This window comes from Anopheles marshallii, chromosome 3 (genome assembly GCF_943734725.1).
Source record: "Anopheles marshallii chromosome 3, idAnoMarsDA_429_01, whole genome shotgun sequence".
NCBI classification, from domain to species: Eukaryota; Metazoa; Arthropoda; class Insecta; order Diptera; family Culicidae; genus Anopheles; species Anopheles marshallii.
The window spans coordinates 2,730,487-2,744,079 of NC_071327.1; the positions used below are offsets into that span (position 1 = coordinate 2,730,487).

Genomic DNA, 13,593 nt, shown 5'->3' on the forward strand with positions numbered 1-13,593 from the left:
TTGACCGGTTACCCCCATTTTTTTGAAAACGGAAAGCTGTCAATCAAAGCGTGTTATCATGGTGCGAACGAGCGGAACGCGTTGACGTACCAGCTCATCAGCGAAAAGATCCTAGTGATGGCAGCTTCACGATGTGAGCTGGTGTGAAGGAGATGCTACACGAGCGACGGCGTGGTACAGGAGCGACAAGGAGCAAACGTAAACAAAAGAAGCAACCGAGGAAAAAAATGCCTTCTTGAGCTTGGTGAACCAAAAATGTGAATGGCCATCACTGTGGCGCCATCTCGCGTTTCTCTTCACCTTGGTGGATGTGTTTGTTTTCTTGCGCTGGTAAAGCTAATTGCGGTACGTCACCACATGGCAAACGGTTGCTACTGGCTACACTCACACACCTTCACCTAACACCACACGTCAACGGCGTGATCTCGCGTGATGGGTGGTGTCAAAAACAGGTTGCGTTCGTATACACTTATGAAGTCTTTATTCATGTTTTCCATTTCATTTTCATTATCTCTCTACAGCGTTTCCTTTTTCGGTTCCTCGCTCGGAGGCGATAAAGCCAATAAGCGGAACAAAATCTATACAAAATTATGGTTCGCACAATGAAAATCCGACTCAATCAGTTCCGTGTGTGAATTTATGAGCCGTAAAAGGTTACGGAAAACTAACACATAAAACACTGTCGGTAATGATCGTTTCCTTGCCCGATTTTCTTTTTCTCCACCCAATCGATGAGTGTTTTAAAGGAGTCTTTTCGATCCACAGTCTGCCACGTACTTGTCCGGAGTGAATAAACTTTGAAACTCATCAAATTTTTACTGCCCCTCGTAAAGTTAAAAAAATGTTGGTTAAGAACAAGCTGTCCGATCGCCTTTATTTACGTGTGTTTGTGTGCTTCTGACAGGTATTCTGCAGTTCTACTGCTGCTATGCACTACTATGTGAAAATGGCAAGCTGCAGCCATATTGCGCCAAACGTCTGTCCAAATGGAAGGATATAAGCGAACCGGGAAGTCAATGTAAAATACAGTTCCACATGGTGCAATTGAAGCTGCATCTCGAACGGTACGTGGAAAAGTCACCCCATTGCCATACCTCCCCGGTTGTCAGTACTGCTCCAGGTTTGAAGGACCAGCAATTTAATTGCCGCCAGCCACACGAACGAGACAAGAAAACGGCTGCTTGGCGTTTTATTTGCCACACGGGTTGTGCACGAAGGCAAACCGTGCACTGAGGACGCCGTAAAAATGCACTCGTATCGAGATGCTTCAATCAATCAATTCACCGCCCGCCTAGCAGATGGGAATCGTCTGAAGATGAGCTTCCCCGTTTGCAGCTAGCAGATGGAGCGGAACGAGGTCACAAACGGGGTTTCAGTTTACTACTCGGGTGTTTTTTTTTATGCGATTTTCCCCATGGCAGATCTATGATACGCAGCGCGTTAATGGTATTGCGAAGTGTATTGTTAAGGGTGGTTCAAATCATAAACCCAAAGCCTTTAAAGAGTATATGCACAAATTGATTACGAATGTTTTTCTTTTAATGACGAAAATAAAGCGTCTCAAAGTAGAAAGAGTAGGTTGTGAAAAGAAGTAAAATTTTACTACAAAAGCATGTTTAAATGTAATAAATGAATTACCATTACGTAACTGAGCTAGATTATGGTTTCTGCTAAAACGCCTGAAAGTATGCATTCCCCATACTTCTGATCAATTTTTATTATGTCGTAGAATACTTTGAGGCTAGCGTTGTAGTGCAATGATTTATTATTTATTACGTTAAACATTGTTGTAGGCACCCGTTACAGACTACAGAATGTCAAATGTTTTTTTCTTATAATTCTTCTCTTTCTCTCTCTACCTATCTCTATCGCTATATCTATCTATCTCTCGCTTGAAATAATAATTACCTAACTAACAGATACCATTTCCGGATAATCAATCACATTGTCATCCCATCCGACCTTTTCCAACACCGAACGAACTAGTACCCTAATCACTGGGCTTCCTGCCAGACGTTATGAAGCTATATCCGTGACAAGGCAACACAAAAGGCCCCCATTTGCGATTAGTCGATCAATTAGTTAACCGTTTTGCTGAAACAATGTTAGCTTAACGGTGGCTTACGACTGTACGGGAACGTGTTTATCCGCGTTATCGTGGTGCACGAGTGGTTAACTTGGACTTCATTCCATCACGCACACGGTGGTGGTGGCCACGGCCCCCATACCACACCGAGCGAACAATAAATTAGTGCAATTTATGCACTATTTTAAGAGCAAATCATTAGTAAGCTTCTCCGCCACCGCCGAGTGTGGCCCTCCGCAGTACCTGTTTATGCAGCGTTCCCGAGAGACCACCCGAAACGAATGGCAAAGAAAATCGTCGCTGTCGATATGAACACCTGGTGGTGCCATTCTGCACGATAGTCCACTGGTTTGCCAATGTTTGTGAAGATGTGTCTGGCAAGATGAAAGATTAACATCATTTCTTGACACTTTAGCTGTGTTTGTTGATCATGTGATCGCCTGTTTTACTACAAATGTTGGTGATGTTCAATATGTTACAATGTTCAATTTGTTTTTTTCTTTACTCTCTTCTGCATCGTTTGCTGCTTTGCTGGACCGTATAAATCAAATCAAACATATAGTTTGAAGTTTAATTAAGCTGCCCAACATTTCCATTAATCAAAAATGGGCAAAACTAATGAAGTCTTCCCAAACAACATCCAGCACAACGGCACGATCACACGATCCATTCAGACGCACCTGTACATTTATAGTGGATTATCATGAAACAAAACGGACGGCGGACGGACTCCCTCCCACCCGTCCATTTTTTCTGCATACCGCGCGGAATGGAATGCTCACCACCGTCATCACTTGGTGTGGCCACTCTTAACCTTTTCTGCCCTGTTCAGCGCGTTCCCGCGCCCAATTCGTTAGGCGCAAACCCTGTTCAACACCTGGCTCCCCGCCCTTATGGAGGAAGATTCATCGTCCAACGATGCGAAAACAGCCGGGCAACACGATTGGAGCGCAGTGCCACACGTACACACACCTCCAATGCGGGATGGATTGGTCGGAAAAGATTCATTGAAATTATGTAAACCACACTCTTGTTCTGGTGTGATTTTTTTTTGCCGTTGTTGGTGTTGTGCGGTTGCGTACGTGTAGATATGAAACTGTTCGAGTGTCAAAGTGCGGATTTCCCGTTTGGAATGATGGATCGAAGGATGGCATGCACTCGGATGGAACGAGAACGACCGTTGGCCAGCCATTACGAAGGCAGACGTGTGAAGGCGAGAATGTTTCCTTCGCTTATTTCTTTCCTTCCGTTTGCCTGCCTTTCCATACATTTCTGCCTGGTTGCTGGCAGAGATGTGCAACGCCGGGCATGGGGACCGCTGGCAATCGGTTTGTTACGCCTCACTCACAGCACGTTTCCAAATGCCGGTACAGCGGTCGAGCGGCCGAGCGCATGCTACCGATCCGGACGGGTATCCGAATGGAAAAAGTATACACGCTTGCTAGAGCTACTTATAGCGATTTTTCCTGCCCATTGCGACTGTCGGCCACGTCGGGGCAAGAACGTCATACCAGTCAGCGCGCCATCCTGCGCTAGCCGCTTCTCTTTCGCTCCGGCAGCGACCTTCCCTTGATGTGGAGATGAACCTTTTTTCGAGGGGTCGTTTCGCTTTTTCGATGGCGATCTGGACATGTATGCCTTCTCGGTTGGAAAACGGAAAGAGACGAGATAACTCGCGTGCAGTATGCGCCCTCTTGCGGGTGTGTGTGAGTGTGGAAAGTTTTTTTTTTCTCGGGTGGTTGGCTCTGTCAAGAAGAAATATTCAACATTTACCGATCGTGCGAGGGAACACCAACCAACACACGAGTGGTCGGACTCCTCACGCATGCTGGCGACTCACAGCCTCCCCCCTCCCCTTTTCCTTTGCAAACTTTCGCTTTTCCACTATTCCCTGCGTACGTGGTCAATATTGTGCGGAGGAGTTTTTAAATATAAATGATGTTGAATGATATTTTTCGCCTCTAGTTGCCTATTGAACCGCCTTCGGTTAATTAACTGTTTTCGGTTCGAAGCGTTCACCGGCCAAGCCGATCGGTACGTTTAGCCGCGAGTCTTTCGGTGTCTTTCGGTGCGTTCAGTTCCAAGTGCGCGTCCGTTGTGCGTTTTACACCTGTGAGCCCGACTGGCAACTTGTGTGAAATCGTGAGGTTTTTATTCTGTTTGTACTCCAGTTACATCTTTCCCGACCAGCAAACGACACTACACGCGACAAAATGGTAATGTACTGTCACACGGCAAAATGCGATACAATCATTTATATATGCATGTTGCACCGAGCGTTCATTATTGCACTGCCGTCACGTGGTCTTTCAACGTACGCAGCCAGTAGAGTACGGTGCGGCACCAGGCGTCTCCATCTCCCAAGCGAGTACGTTTGAATTCCGGATACATTGCCAAACCCAAACGCCCACGGAACAGAAAACCGGGCGGTAGATAATCACGCCAATCATTATGGGCAGTAAAAGTTGTGATCAATCAAATGTGGCATCGGGGCCAGAAAAATTGGAAGTGAAACGATGCGTCATCCGTTGGTGTTGTTTAGGTTTTTATTTTCGTTTCCCGATCACGAGTCCAAAGTGTTGCTGGTGATGATGTGGCGGACCAGCGTGTCTAAAGGCAACAGCTAATGTTACGGGTTGGAACTGCCAAAATAGCGAACTGTTTTGACATCGCTCGTCACATTCGCCTGGCACATATTAATTAGCCGGGAGACGAATCAATGACGAGATCAAATCATCCATCCTCTCCGTGCTCAACGTAACCCATGCGGAAGGTGTTAAAGAACGAATCATCGTATTTTTTATTCTTTTTGGGGATTTGCTTCACATTCAGTGGCTGTGTTGAATTGGGAAAAAATGGCGTGAAATTGACGTTCTCCCATTCCGGCGCATTGCTCGCGACCGATGCTAGAACGCTTTGGCTTGTCGCTTTCGTTGCTATCCCATTTGTTCAGAAGTCACTGTTCATGGGATTTTATTAATAAATCTCAACTCATTCCACGGTTATTAATCATCAGCTATGTCTATCCTCCCGGTGCGACTGCCGTTGCCGTGAGTGATGGGACTTTGCAAATGATTCATTAACGATGGAACGCAGCTATGCTATGCTTGGTAAAGTCTTGCCTGCCGCTCCGTCAAAGGTTGATGTAATCGGACATTGCTTCATCGTTGAGTGAAAGCTATTCAGAAAACCCAATAGCAAACTGGCGCTGCCATATCGATCACTTGCCACCCGAAGCGGGTTGGAGATAAGCACGAATTTGTCTGAGCAAAAGTTCTAATTTAAATAAACATCGCTGCAATCGCTGCAATGCATCCACGAAAAGATCAATAATCAATTACTGCTAACCGTGTTTATTGCACTTGCTCAGCCAAACCGATTATGAGTTATTTTCCAGTACATTTCAAAGGAAGCCGGTCACTTTTCCAGATCAAAAACAAGGTCCGATGCAAGAGGAACAGGAGGGTTTTCCTGCGTGTGCGAACTTTGATCTTGGTTAATCAATATAAACGGAGGAGCTAGTTTTTAATGAGCAAGGTATAATTTTAGCTTGATGGCGATTCCCATCCTGGATTCTTGTGGAATTTCTTATCTGAGAAACATAAATATGAGCTGCTAGGCTCTTCTCGCTCTATTCCGATTATTTACTATCGAACAAGTAGTAGACATTATAGCCGATATGGTAAGTGATTTGATATTAATCATTTCATTGACCGAACCCTAGTTCGAACCCTAGAAGTTGAGTAGTATGACATTGAAATTAACTGAAACAACTCAATCAAGCAAAACGAACAAAATCACATTATTACTCCATGGATATCTTTGTTCCCTTTTGTCTGTCGCCCTTTTTCCTCCTATTTAAGTAAGTGTTTTTTTTTTGCACGGCTGCTCGAGTAGATTTATTAATGAGTCGCTATTTTTAATCCATCTTGCCGTGGCTTTATTTAGCACGGTTCCCTTTAACGTCTCTTTAACGCACCAGCAGCACATTACCAACCCGCTCGGAGCAATTATATGCATTAGCACCGAACCAGCGCCGTACATACCAAGGTGTGTGGGAGCAGAACAGAAAGATAAGCGTAAAGGGAAAACAAACTTTCCACCGTGAAAAAAAACACCCCGCACATGAAATAATGTCCATTTTTAAGTGGATAAATTATCCACACTGATCGGTCTTGCACGATCACCTGCAAAGCCCAGGTTTTGCTGGCCATTTGGAATACAAAAAAAAAATCGTAACAAGGTCCATCATTTTAACCACCTAAGTGAGCAGTACAACGACATGACGCGTCGGTTTCGAGACCGGAGTGGAATGGTTTATCTCACCCCGGCCCCTTTTCTTCCCGGCCTGATCTCATCCCCATCGCTCTAGGAAAGCAGATGCAGGTGTAAATAAATAAAACTTAACTTCTCATTTCCCATTTCCAACGGAGCTGAGCTGTCTGCCGAAAAACGTTTCCGTGATGTCCGTTACGAAACTACATCTACTAGGAGATGTGCACATACACACACACGCCCGTTGCCAGGGGCGATTGCGTTTGATGATTGGATCTCAATCGAAGATGGCCGTGGCACTGTAATGGCTACCCCTTCCCATTTGCGGACCCCAAAAATCGAGCAACCACCCTGCGGTTCGATCAAGAGAGGCTGACAAGCGTGAGAGACACTTGCACACCTCACGCCCTGATGCAGGCCTGGGGGGGGTTCTTGCAGCCGACCAGGACGACATCTTTGTTTCGGCACCATTTGCCAACACTTCGGTGTGGCGGTGCTTAATTCGATCGGACCACAATCGATCGGTGCATCGGGTGCCTGCAGGTGCTGATCGCAATTCACGGCCAGTCGCTGTTTGGTTCGCTGGTGCTTCAACCGTAAAGTGTGACCCTGCTGCAGTTTGCACAGCTGCCGGAAGTTGCTGCTGCCGTTCAAGTAGTGTCCGTGTGCGCGATACATTTCCACCCCAAAACAAACGTCTGGAGCATCAAGATGTCGGACTATTTTGTGAGTTAAATCGACAGCCCTGGCGTCCTTTTAATTTACAGCGTGTGCATACTGCCGTAGTAGGCGGCCAATTCCAATTAGTGTACAGTGCCAGGCTGCCTGCCTGCGACAGGATATTCGGTTTCTGTTTCGTACGAAATCAGCAAACCGCTGCACAAATTCTTCCGCCCAAAGCCGGCAAACCTTCCCCAACGGAAAGTGGCACGATCGATTCTGCTCTAATGGAGCGGACAGCGTGACACATTTCCATCTGTCAGCGGGCCGATTTTTCCTGCACTTTCCAAATGGACCGACCGTTTGCAGGAGTTGGCGACAGTGTGTCACATCGTGGTGCGGGACGAGCATCACTTAATTAGTGTCCAGTGACGAAAGAGACGGAATTTCCTTTCCCTGGGGGCAAACTACTTTCAACTTCAACTCAATTAGTACGAACGAAACACAGTCAAACACGCCCCGTACAAACACGCACCGCAAAAATGTTATTAAAATATTGTTGAAATCGATTTGTTGGCTGACGGGGTGGTCGTTTGATGTTTTGCATCGTTATTTTATCCGGAGGGTAAAACATAAATCAACGTTCTGGTTTTCCATTTTTTCTGGCTGCTAATTCCCATGAAGTTCTCTACGGTTCAGGGCGCTTTGCGTTGATGATGAAGTAACGAGAATAACGGCCATCGTACTGTTTGTCCGTGTGTAAAGAGCAATTAAAATTACGATGAATGTTTATTGGTAAACCAGGCAAAAAGTGATGCATTTATGGGACAGATCAGCTAAATATGAATTTCAAATGAAATTTCAATACGCCTTGATGCTTAACATAATTCTATTCTAGAATATCCAGCAGTCTAACATTTTGGAATTTTGCTGTTGTTGATGTTGCTCGCAGTACAATAAATTATAAGTACACATGATATTAAAATATGCGTCGAATAGAGCAGTTCCAAGTATTTCGTTCTAGTCGTTCATAATACTTTTCCGCTAAATATTTCTGCAAAGTAATTTAATACGCCAACACAGAGAAGCTCCTATGAAACCGCCCTCGATCTCCACGGTAACGTAAATTTACTTCTAATTGTGTTTATGCATTAGAGTCGAAAAATTGGACACATAACAAAAACAAAGCGGCCCATATCAACAACATCAATTTTGCTCCGGAATGCATGTTCCTATCATGTTTCCGACAATGTGTTTGTCTGTGCCGCATGCACTACATCATCCATAACTCTCTCTCTCTCTTTCTCTCACGCTATCCCCCTTTCGCTCCCTCTGTCACACGCAACCGGATTCTATTGTTTATTGTGACAAGTAGAATGCTCCCTGACAGCTGCTGTTTCGGTTCGGTCGATTGATGCAATGTGCGGCCGCCACCAAAAACCAATAAATCATAGCGAACAGTGCCGCAGGATAAATTTTTCGCGGTCAGCGAGCACTCAACTTAACCGGGTCGTGAAATAATAGTGACAAAAAAACCCCCGCAGAATAAGCGAGGATGCAAAACCGGGGAACACGCGGCAGTGGAGTGTGTCAATCAAAAATCCAAACCGCGCCCTCGAAGATCAAAAAACCACGAACCACGCCACGGATCATTTCCTGCGAGCTTAGCTCCCACCCCCATTTGGCGTAGATGGGAGATATATTTTTAACGCAAGTTTTTCCACCCTTCATTTTCAGTAGGGACGTTTTCGTTCGCGGTGGGGGAAAAAAAGTAAATAAGCGTAACACGAGATGGTCGTGGGGGTCCCTGGGCGATCGTGTCACCGCGCGATGATCATGAATCAATCGTTAATAATTACATCAGGGTCCGTAGCGGATAGTGCTTGACCATCGTGAGCGACCGTGTTGGCCGCGCGCCAGAATTCCACCGAGCCGATTTGGCCCTTACCGTTGCCAAATGGTCTGTCTTATGTTTTTCCCCACGAGAAGCAGGCCGAGGAAGAAATCTGTGAAGGTGAATTGGAGAAGAAAATGATTAATGCTGGCAACATAGGAGGGGGCGCTCGGAGAGGGGGAGTTGCTCAGTAACGGGGAAATGTTGCTACGGCCATCGTGCCAGTTGGTGCCGTTTCACCAGTCAAACACTAAAAATTCCTCTCCATTAATATTTATAACGGAATCGCGACTCGGGTTCGCCATTTGCAGTGGCTGGCGTGTCTTTACCTTCCTTTGATTCCGAGCATCGGTTGTGAAAACGATTAAAGTCGGCACAAAAATGACCCAAACGGAATGCCATTACGATGGCCAAATGGAAAGCAACAAAAACAGCACGAAGCAACACGACATCCGGCATTTAGCGGAAAATGGAAGAGGACGAGATACGGTTTCAGACGCTCAGCAAAAGGGGTTTCGATTTCACAGCCCATTTGAGTGGTGGATGAATGTTTCCGCTTTCAACCCTCTGCCCGGGTTGCCCCCGGGGTTCGTTGAAGTGTCCAATTGAAACGAACAGCGCAGGGTAATTCAAAATGCTTCAAGAGCGGCATACCGGTGGCAATGGACAGTTTGATCGACACCTGTTTATGCGAACGTGGCAGAGTTGAGACGATGCAGAGGACAGCGCTGCTGGGTGGGACAGTGCAGTTAGTTTACCGATCGGAAATGTCGTACAAACATGGCGGGATTATGAAGTACGGCAAAGCGTTCGGTTCAATTTTGCTACGTGAGGCAACAAAGTATTACTACACGAAACGCAATTAGTTGCAGTGAACAAGGTCGTTGATTAGTGTTTAAGTAAGCCGTGTACTATTGCTTCTCGTCTACCAACTGCAATCGCTAGCTGTCACTTTGACAGCTGTCAGTTGGAAGTGCAAGGGAAACGGCTACTATCACGCATTGAAATAATAATCCAAACACTAACGTATTATTCATTTGTCACTCACTTCCCGTTGCAGGATGATGAGGAACAGAGAATGCTGATCATGCGCAAAGCATTCCAGATGTTTGACACGGCGAAAACCGGCTTCATCGAGACGATCAAGATCTCGACGATTCTCAACACGATGGGCCAGCTGTTCGACGAGGGCGAGCTGCAGGATCTGATCGATGAGGAGGACCCGGAAAGTACGGGCCGCGTTAACTTCGACGGGTTCGCCAACATTGCCTCCAACTTCCTGCAGGAGGAGGAAGATGCGGAGGCGATGCAGCAGGAGCTGAAGGAAGCCTTCCGGTTGTATGACCGTGAGGGTAACGGCTACATCACCACTAGGTAACACACGGCAAGCCTTCCAGGGTGGCGTTGTCGATAGCGTGACAAGTCCTCCTTCACCACACTAACACACACCAAGACACAGTTCCGTTTCATGTCCAACTGTTACCACCCGCGTTCGTTCCCTTCTTATTCCCCGACCCGTTCAGTTGCACGTGTACGTCAAATAAGCCTTTAATTTATCGCCCGTTCATGCTACACGGTTACCGGGCATCGGTTTTGGCAAGTTCCGACGAGCCGCACGCTTGATTTATCGCTGTTTACCGTGTACGATAGTGTCATTATTTTTACTTTTCACCCCAAAAAAACCCCAACCAACCAAGCGTTGAAATAGTCGCTGGCGGGATTTGGTTTCCTCCATTGCCACTGATATGGCTAGCCGTGAAGAAATTATGCTCGGTGACCTCTTGGCGAACGCTCCAGACGTTCGACATGTTATCCGTGTGAACAGAAGTGTATGTATGAAGCGAAAACGAAGCCACCGTGTGAGCACAAACATTTAACGACCACAAATTTTCGTTGCTTTATTCATGGTGGAAAGATATACCGCTCTCGGCGAATGGTTACCGGAAGTGGTACGGCGCTCAAATGCGGCTTATCCTCGAACGACGCGTGACGACAATGCCAACAAGACGACTAGTGTGTGTCCGGTCGCTTTTGGGATCACAAGAACACATTTTCCAAGAAGCTTAGCAAAAAACTCTTTATTTTTATTATTTTGGGGTTATTTCCATTTCATTCCGAAGAGGGGTTTACGGCCACAATCGGAAGAGTACTTTTGGCCTCTTTCACATTCGAAATCAAGATCCCACAGCAAAGGCTCGAATTGCATTAGAGTTCTGATTTTTATGGTCGATGGCGATTGTAAAACCTCAAATCCAGTCGGATTGTGTCCAAACCCCTCTAAGTCTTTGCGGAACCTTGGCAGACATTTCTCCCAAATACTTGGCTAGTTAGATCAATATCCATCGCGTTTTATTTCGTCGATTAACGTATGGTTTAATTCTACCACAAAATGGCGTCAACTCCACACGATGGTGGTCAAAATTTGTTCACACCTCGTCGAGTCAATCTCTCGAACACTATCTCCATGCGATGCGAACCACACTGCCCAAGACCGGGGTTGGGAAAGCGGTGCGAAAGGAGCTCGCATTTTTACTGCCAACGGGCATTTCCGACCGATTCCCATAAAATACGCTCGCCCGATGGTGAAAAACTAATTACTGGTGAAAAGTAGTTTGCACACGCACACACACACCTAGCTCTCGCCTGGTTCCGTTGCCGTTGCGTTTGTGGTTTGGTGAAAATTTATTGCCACCATATGTATGCTTGCTTGTGGCTCAGGGTTTTTTTCTGCTCTGCCGCCACGCTTCGAGCACCGTCCGACCGGAAACGCTTTAAATCCACCGAGAGCTCAATAAACTTCGTGTCTCTCATTCGACAACGATACAGCGACAGGGGAACCCGAGTTTTTTTTAAAAAAGGAAAGGTAAAAATATAACAAATGCAATAAATAACACGTTTTCGACGGACGCTCATTTGAGTATCATATTTTCATCGTTTCCAACCAACCAGACCGAAGCAGATTATGCCCGGGAACACACCCAGTCGCCCGGAGTGGGAAGTTAATTTTGCATCGCTGACAAAATATTTCGAAATTTTCAACACCCCCTCCGTCGGGTGATGAATGACGAGGTGGACGGTGGGGGAGAAACACTGCAGATGCCGCATTCCAATGGTTTGTCCAATGATCGGCCTACGCACGTTTCCATCTGCTTTTCATCTGCGGAAATCCACTTAATCCACCGCGTCACCTGGAACCTGGAACCTGCGCTTCCGTTCCGTTCCGTAGTGCGAATAAACAAAACGACCTCGCACGACCCCCGCCACACGCTCATCACGTTGGGTGGGTGCGTCAAGCGAGTAGCGACCGGGAACGGTACAGTACGCAGCCAATCTTTCCTTACAAAGCACCGGGCGCCTCCATTTGGTTGCGGCAGTGCTGTGTGTTGCCGTACACCAGCTGCACGTCCGTTGCATGGCCGCCGAGTCCATCGTTTCACATTCGTTACGGGTCAAGCCACGTTTGCTCGGCACAGGAATTACACATAATATCCCACGGTGCGTAGCAAGGTGGAAAAAAGCGGACGGATAGCATAAATATCATCATCACCGACGATGCGCAACCGAGGCGGGAGCTGGTTGCTCTTTTTCTTCATCTTCAATGTCTTCGGGAGGGAAGCACGGTACCATTCATGGCGGGGAGTAGCATAATGGTCCTTGATTTCGGAACCAACGTCTTCTTGCTGGCAGCTGCCAACGGTGAAAAGTCATGGTGCAGTGTAGCTGCTGCTTGAATTATAAATGCTCTAGATGTGTTATAAGTTATGTGCCGTACCTGGTACCGGTTTGTTTTCCTCTTTTTTTTTACGTCTCTCGCTTGCTGCTGGACCCTTCATTCCGCCAGCAAGATGAATCGATGTTACGCTTGGCGTGAAACGCTTCCGTTCAAGGACGACCAGCAACCATTCCGCGTGGAAATGGGCAGCGAATTGAAAGTGAAGCATCCGTACAAGAAAGCACACTGACATTTTTCCACATCAGATGAGAATATTTCACGTGAATGTTTTTTTTACTGAGCTCTTGAATTTGTTTTTCTCCCTACACAGCACGCTGAAGGAAATTCTGAAGGCACTCGACGATAAACTGTCCAACGAAGATCTGGACGGCATCATTGGGGAAATCGATACGGACGGTTCCGGAACGGTAGATTTCGATGGTAAGACAATACTGATGCCAACCGAAAAACGCATGTATTAATCCGAGTTCCCGGTTTCCTTCCGCTCATTTGCAGAGTTCATGGAGATGATGACGGGCGAATAAGCGCTACTCGATGCCAACCATAATACACGCACACACACACACACCCGCTAATTTTCCAGTCACCGTACTTCTTTCCAATCGTATATCCCTGTCACGGTCCGGTCAACGAGAAGCGAAATCGTAGGATGCCACCAGCGGACTAGTCATTGCCACGTTTGCCCACATCACGTTGGATGTATTTTTGAATAGCTGTTACTAAATCACTCTCTGTATGCGGCTCCAACTATCTATGTGAATATGCAAGTGTCTTCTTATACATAAAAACGGCAGGCAGCAGCCGATAAACAAAACTACGCCGAAAAAACATGTTGCATTCGTTTGAAATTATACTTTAATAAGCGTGCTGAGAAGGGGAAGTCGTTTTTGTCCCATTCATTCACCCACCCTTAGGTGTTCAACCATTTCACAAAGGGGCATAAAC

General features: G+C 46.5%; 1 protein-coding gene across 1 annotated transcript; it reads left to right on the top strand.

Annotated features, from left to right (window-relative positions):
- Nucleotides 1-7,072: 7,072 nt before the first annotated feature.
- Nucleotides 7,073-13,172, top strand: LOC128713643 (troponin C). Its single transcript, XM_053808506.1, has 4 exons — nucleotides 7,073-7,087; nucleotides 9,976-10,289; nucleotides 12,959-13,068; nucleotides 13,144-13,172. Exons 1-4 carry the CDS (start codon nucleotides 7,073-7,075, stop codon nucleotides 13,170-13,172), a joined length of 468 nt encoding a protein of 155 aa, XP_053664481.1.
- Nucleotides 13,173-13,593: the final 421 nt, after the last annotated feature.

Bases quoted from the DNA above. Each gene is read 5' to 3' on its own strand.
- LOC128713643 (XM_053808506.1), top strand. The intron at 10,290-12,958 runs GTAACACACGGC...CTCCCTACACAG, and splicing joins AACGGCTACATCACCACTAG to CACGCTGAAGGAAATTCTGA. The intron at 13,069-13,143 runs GTAAGACAATAC...GCTCATTTGCAG, and splicing joins CGGAACGGTAGATTTCGATG to AGTTCATGGAGATGATGACG.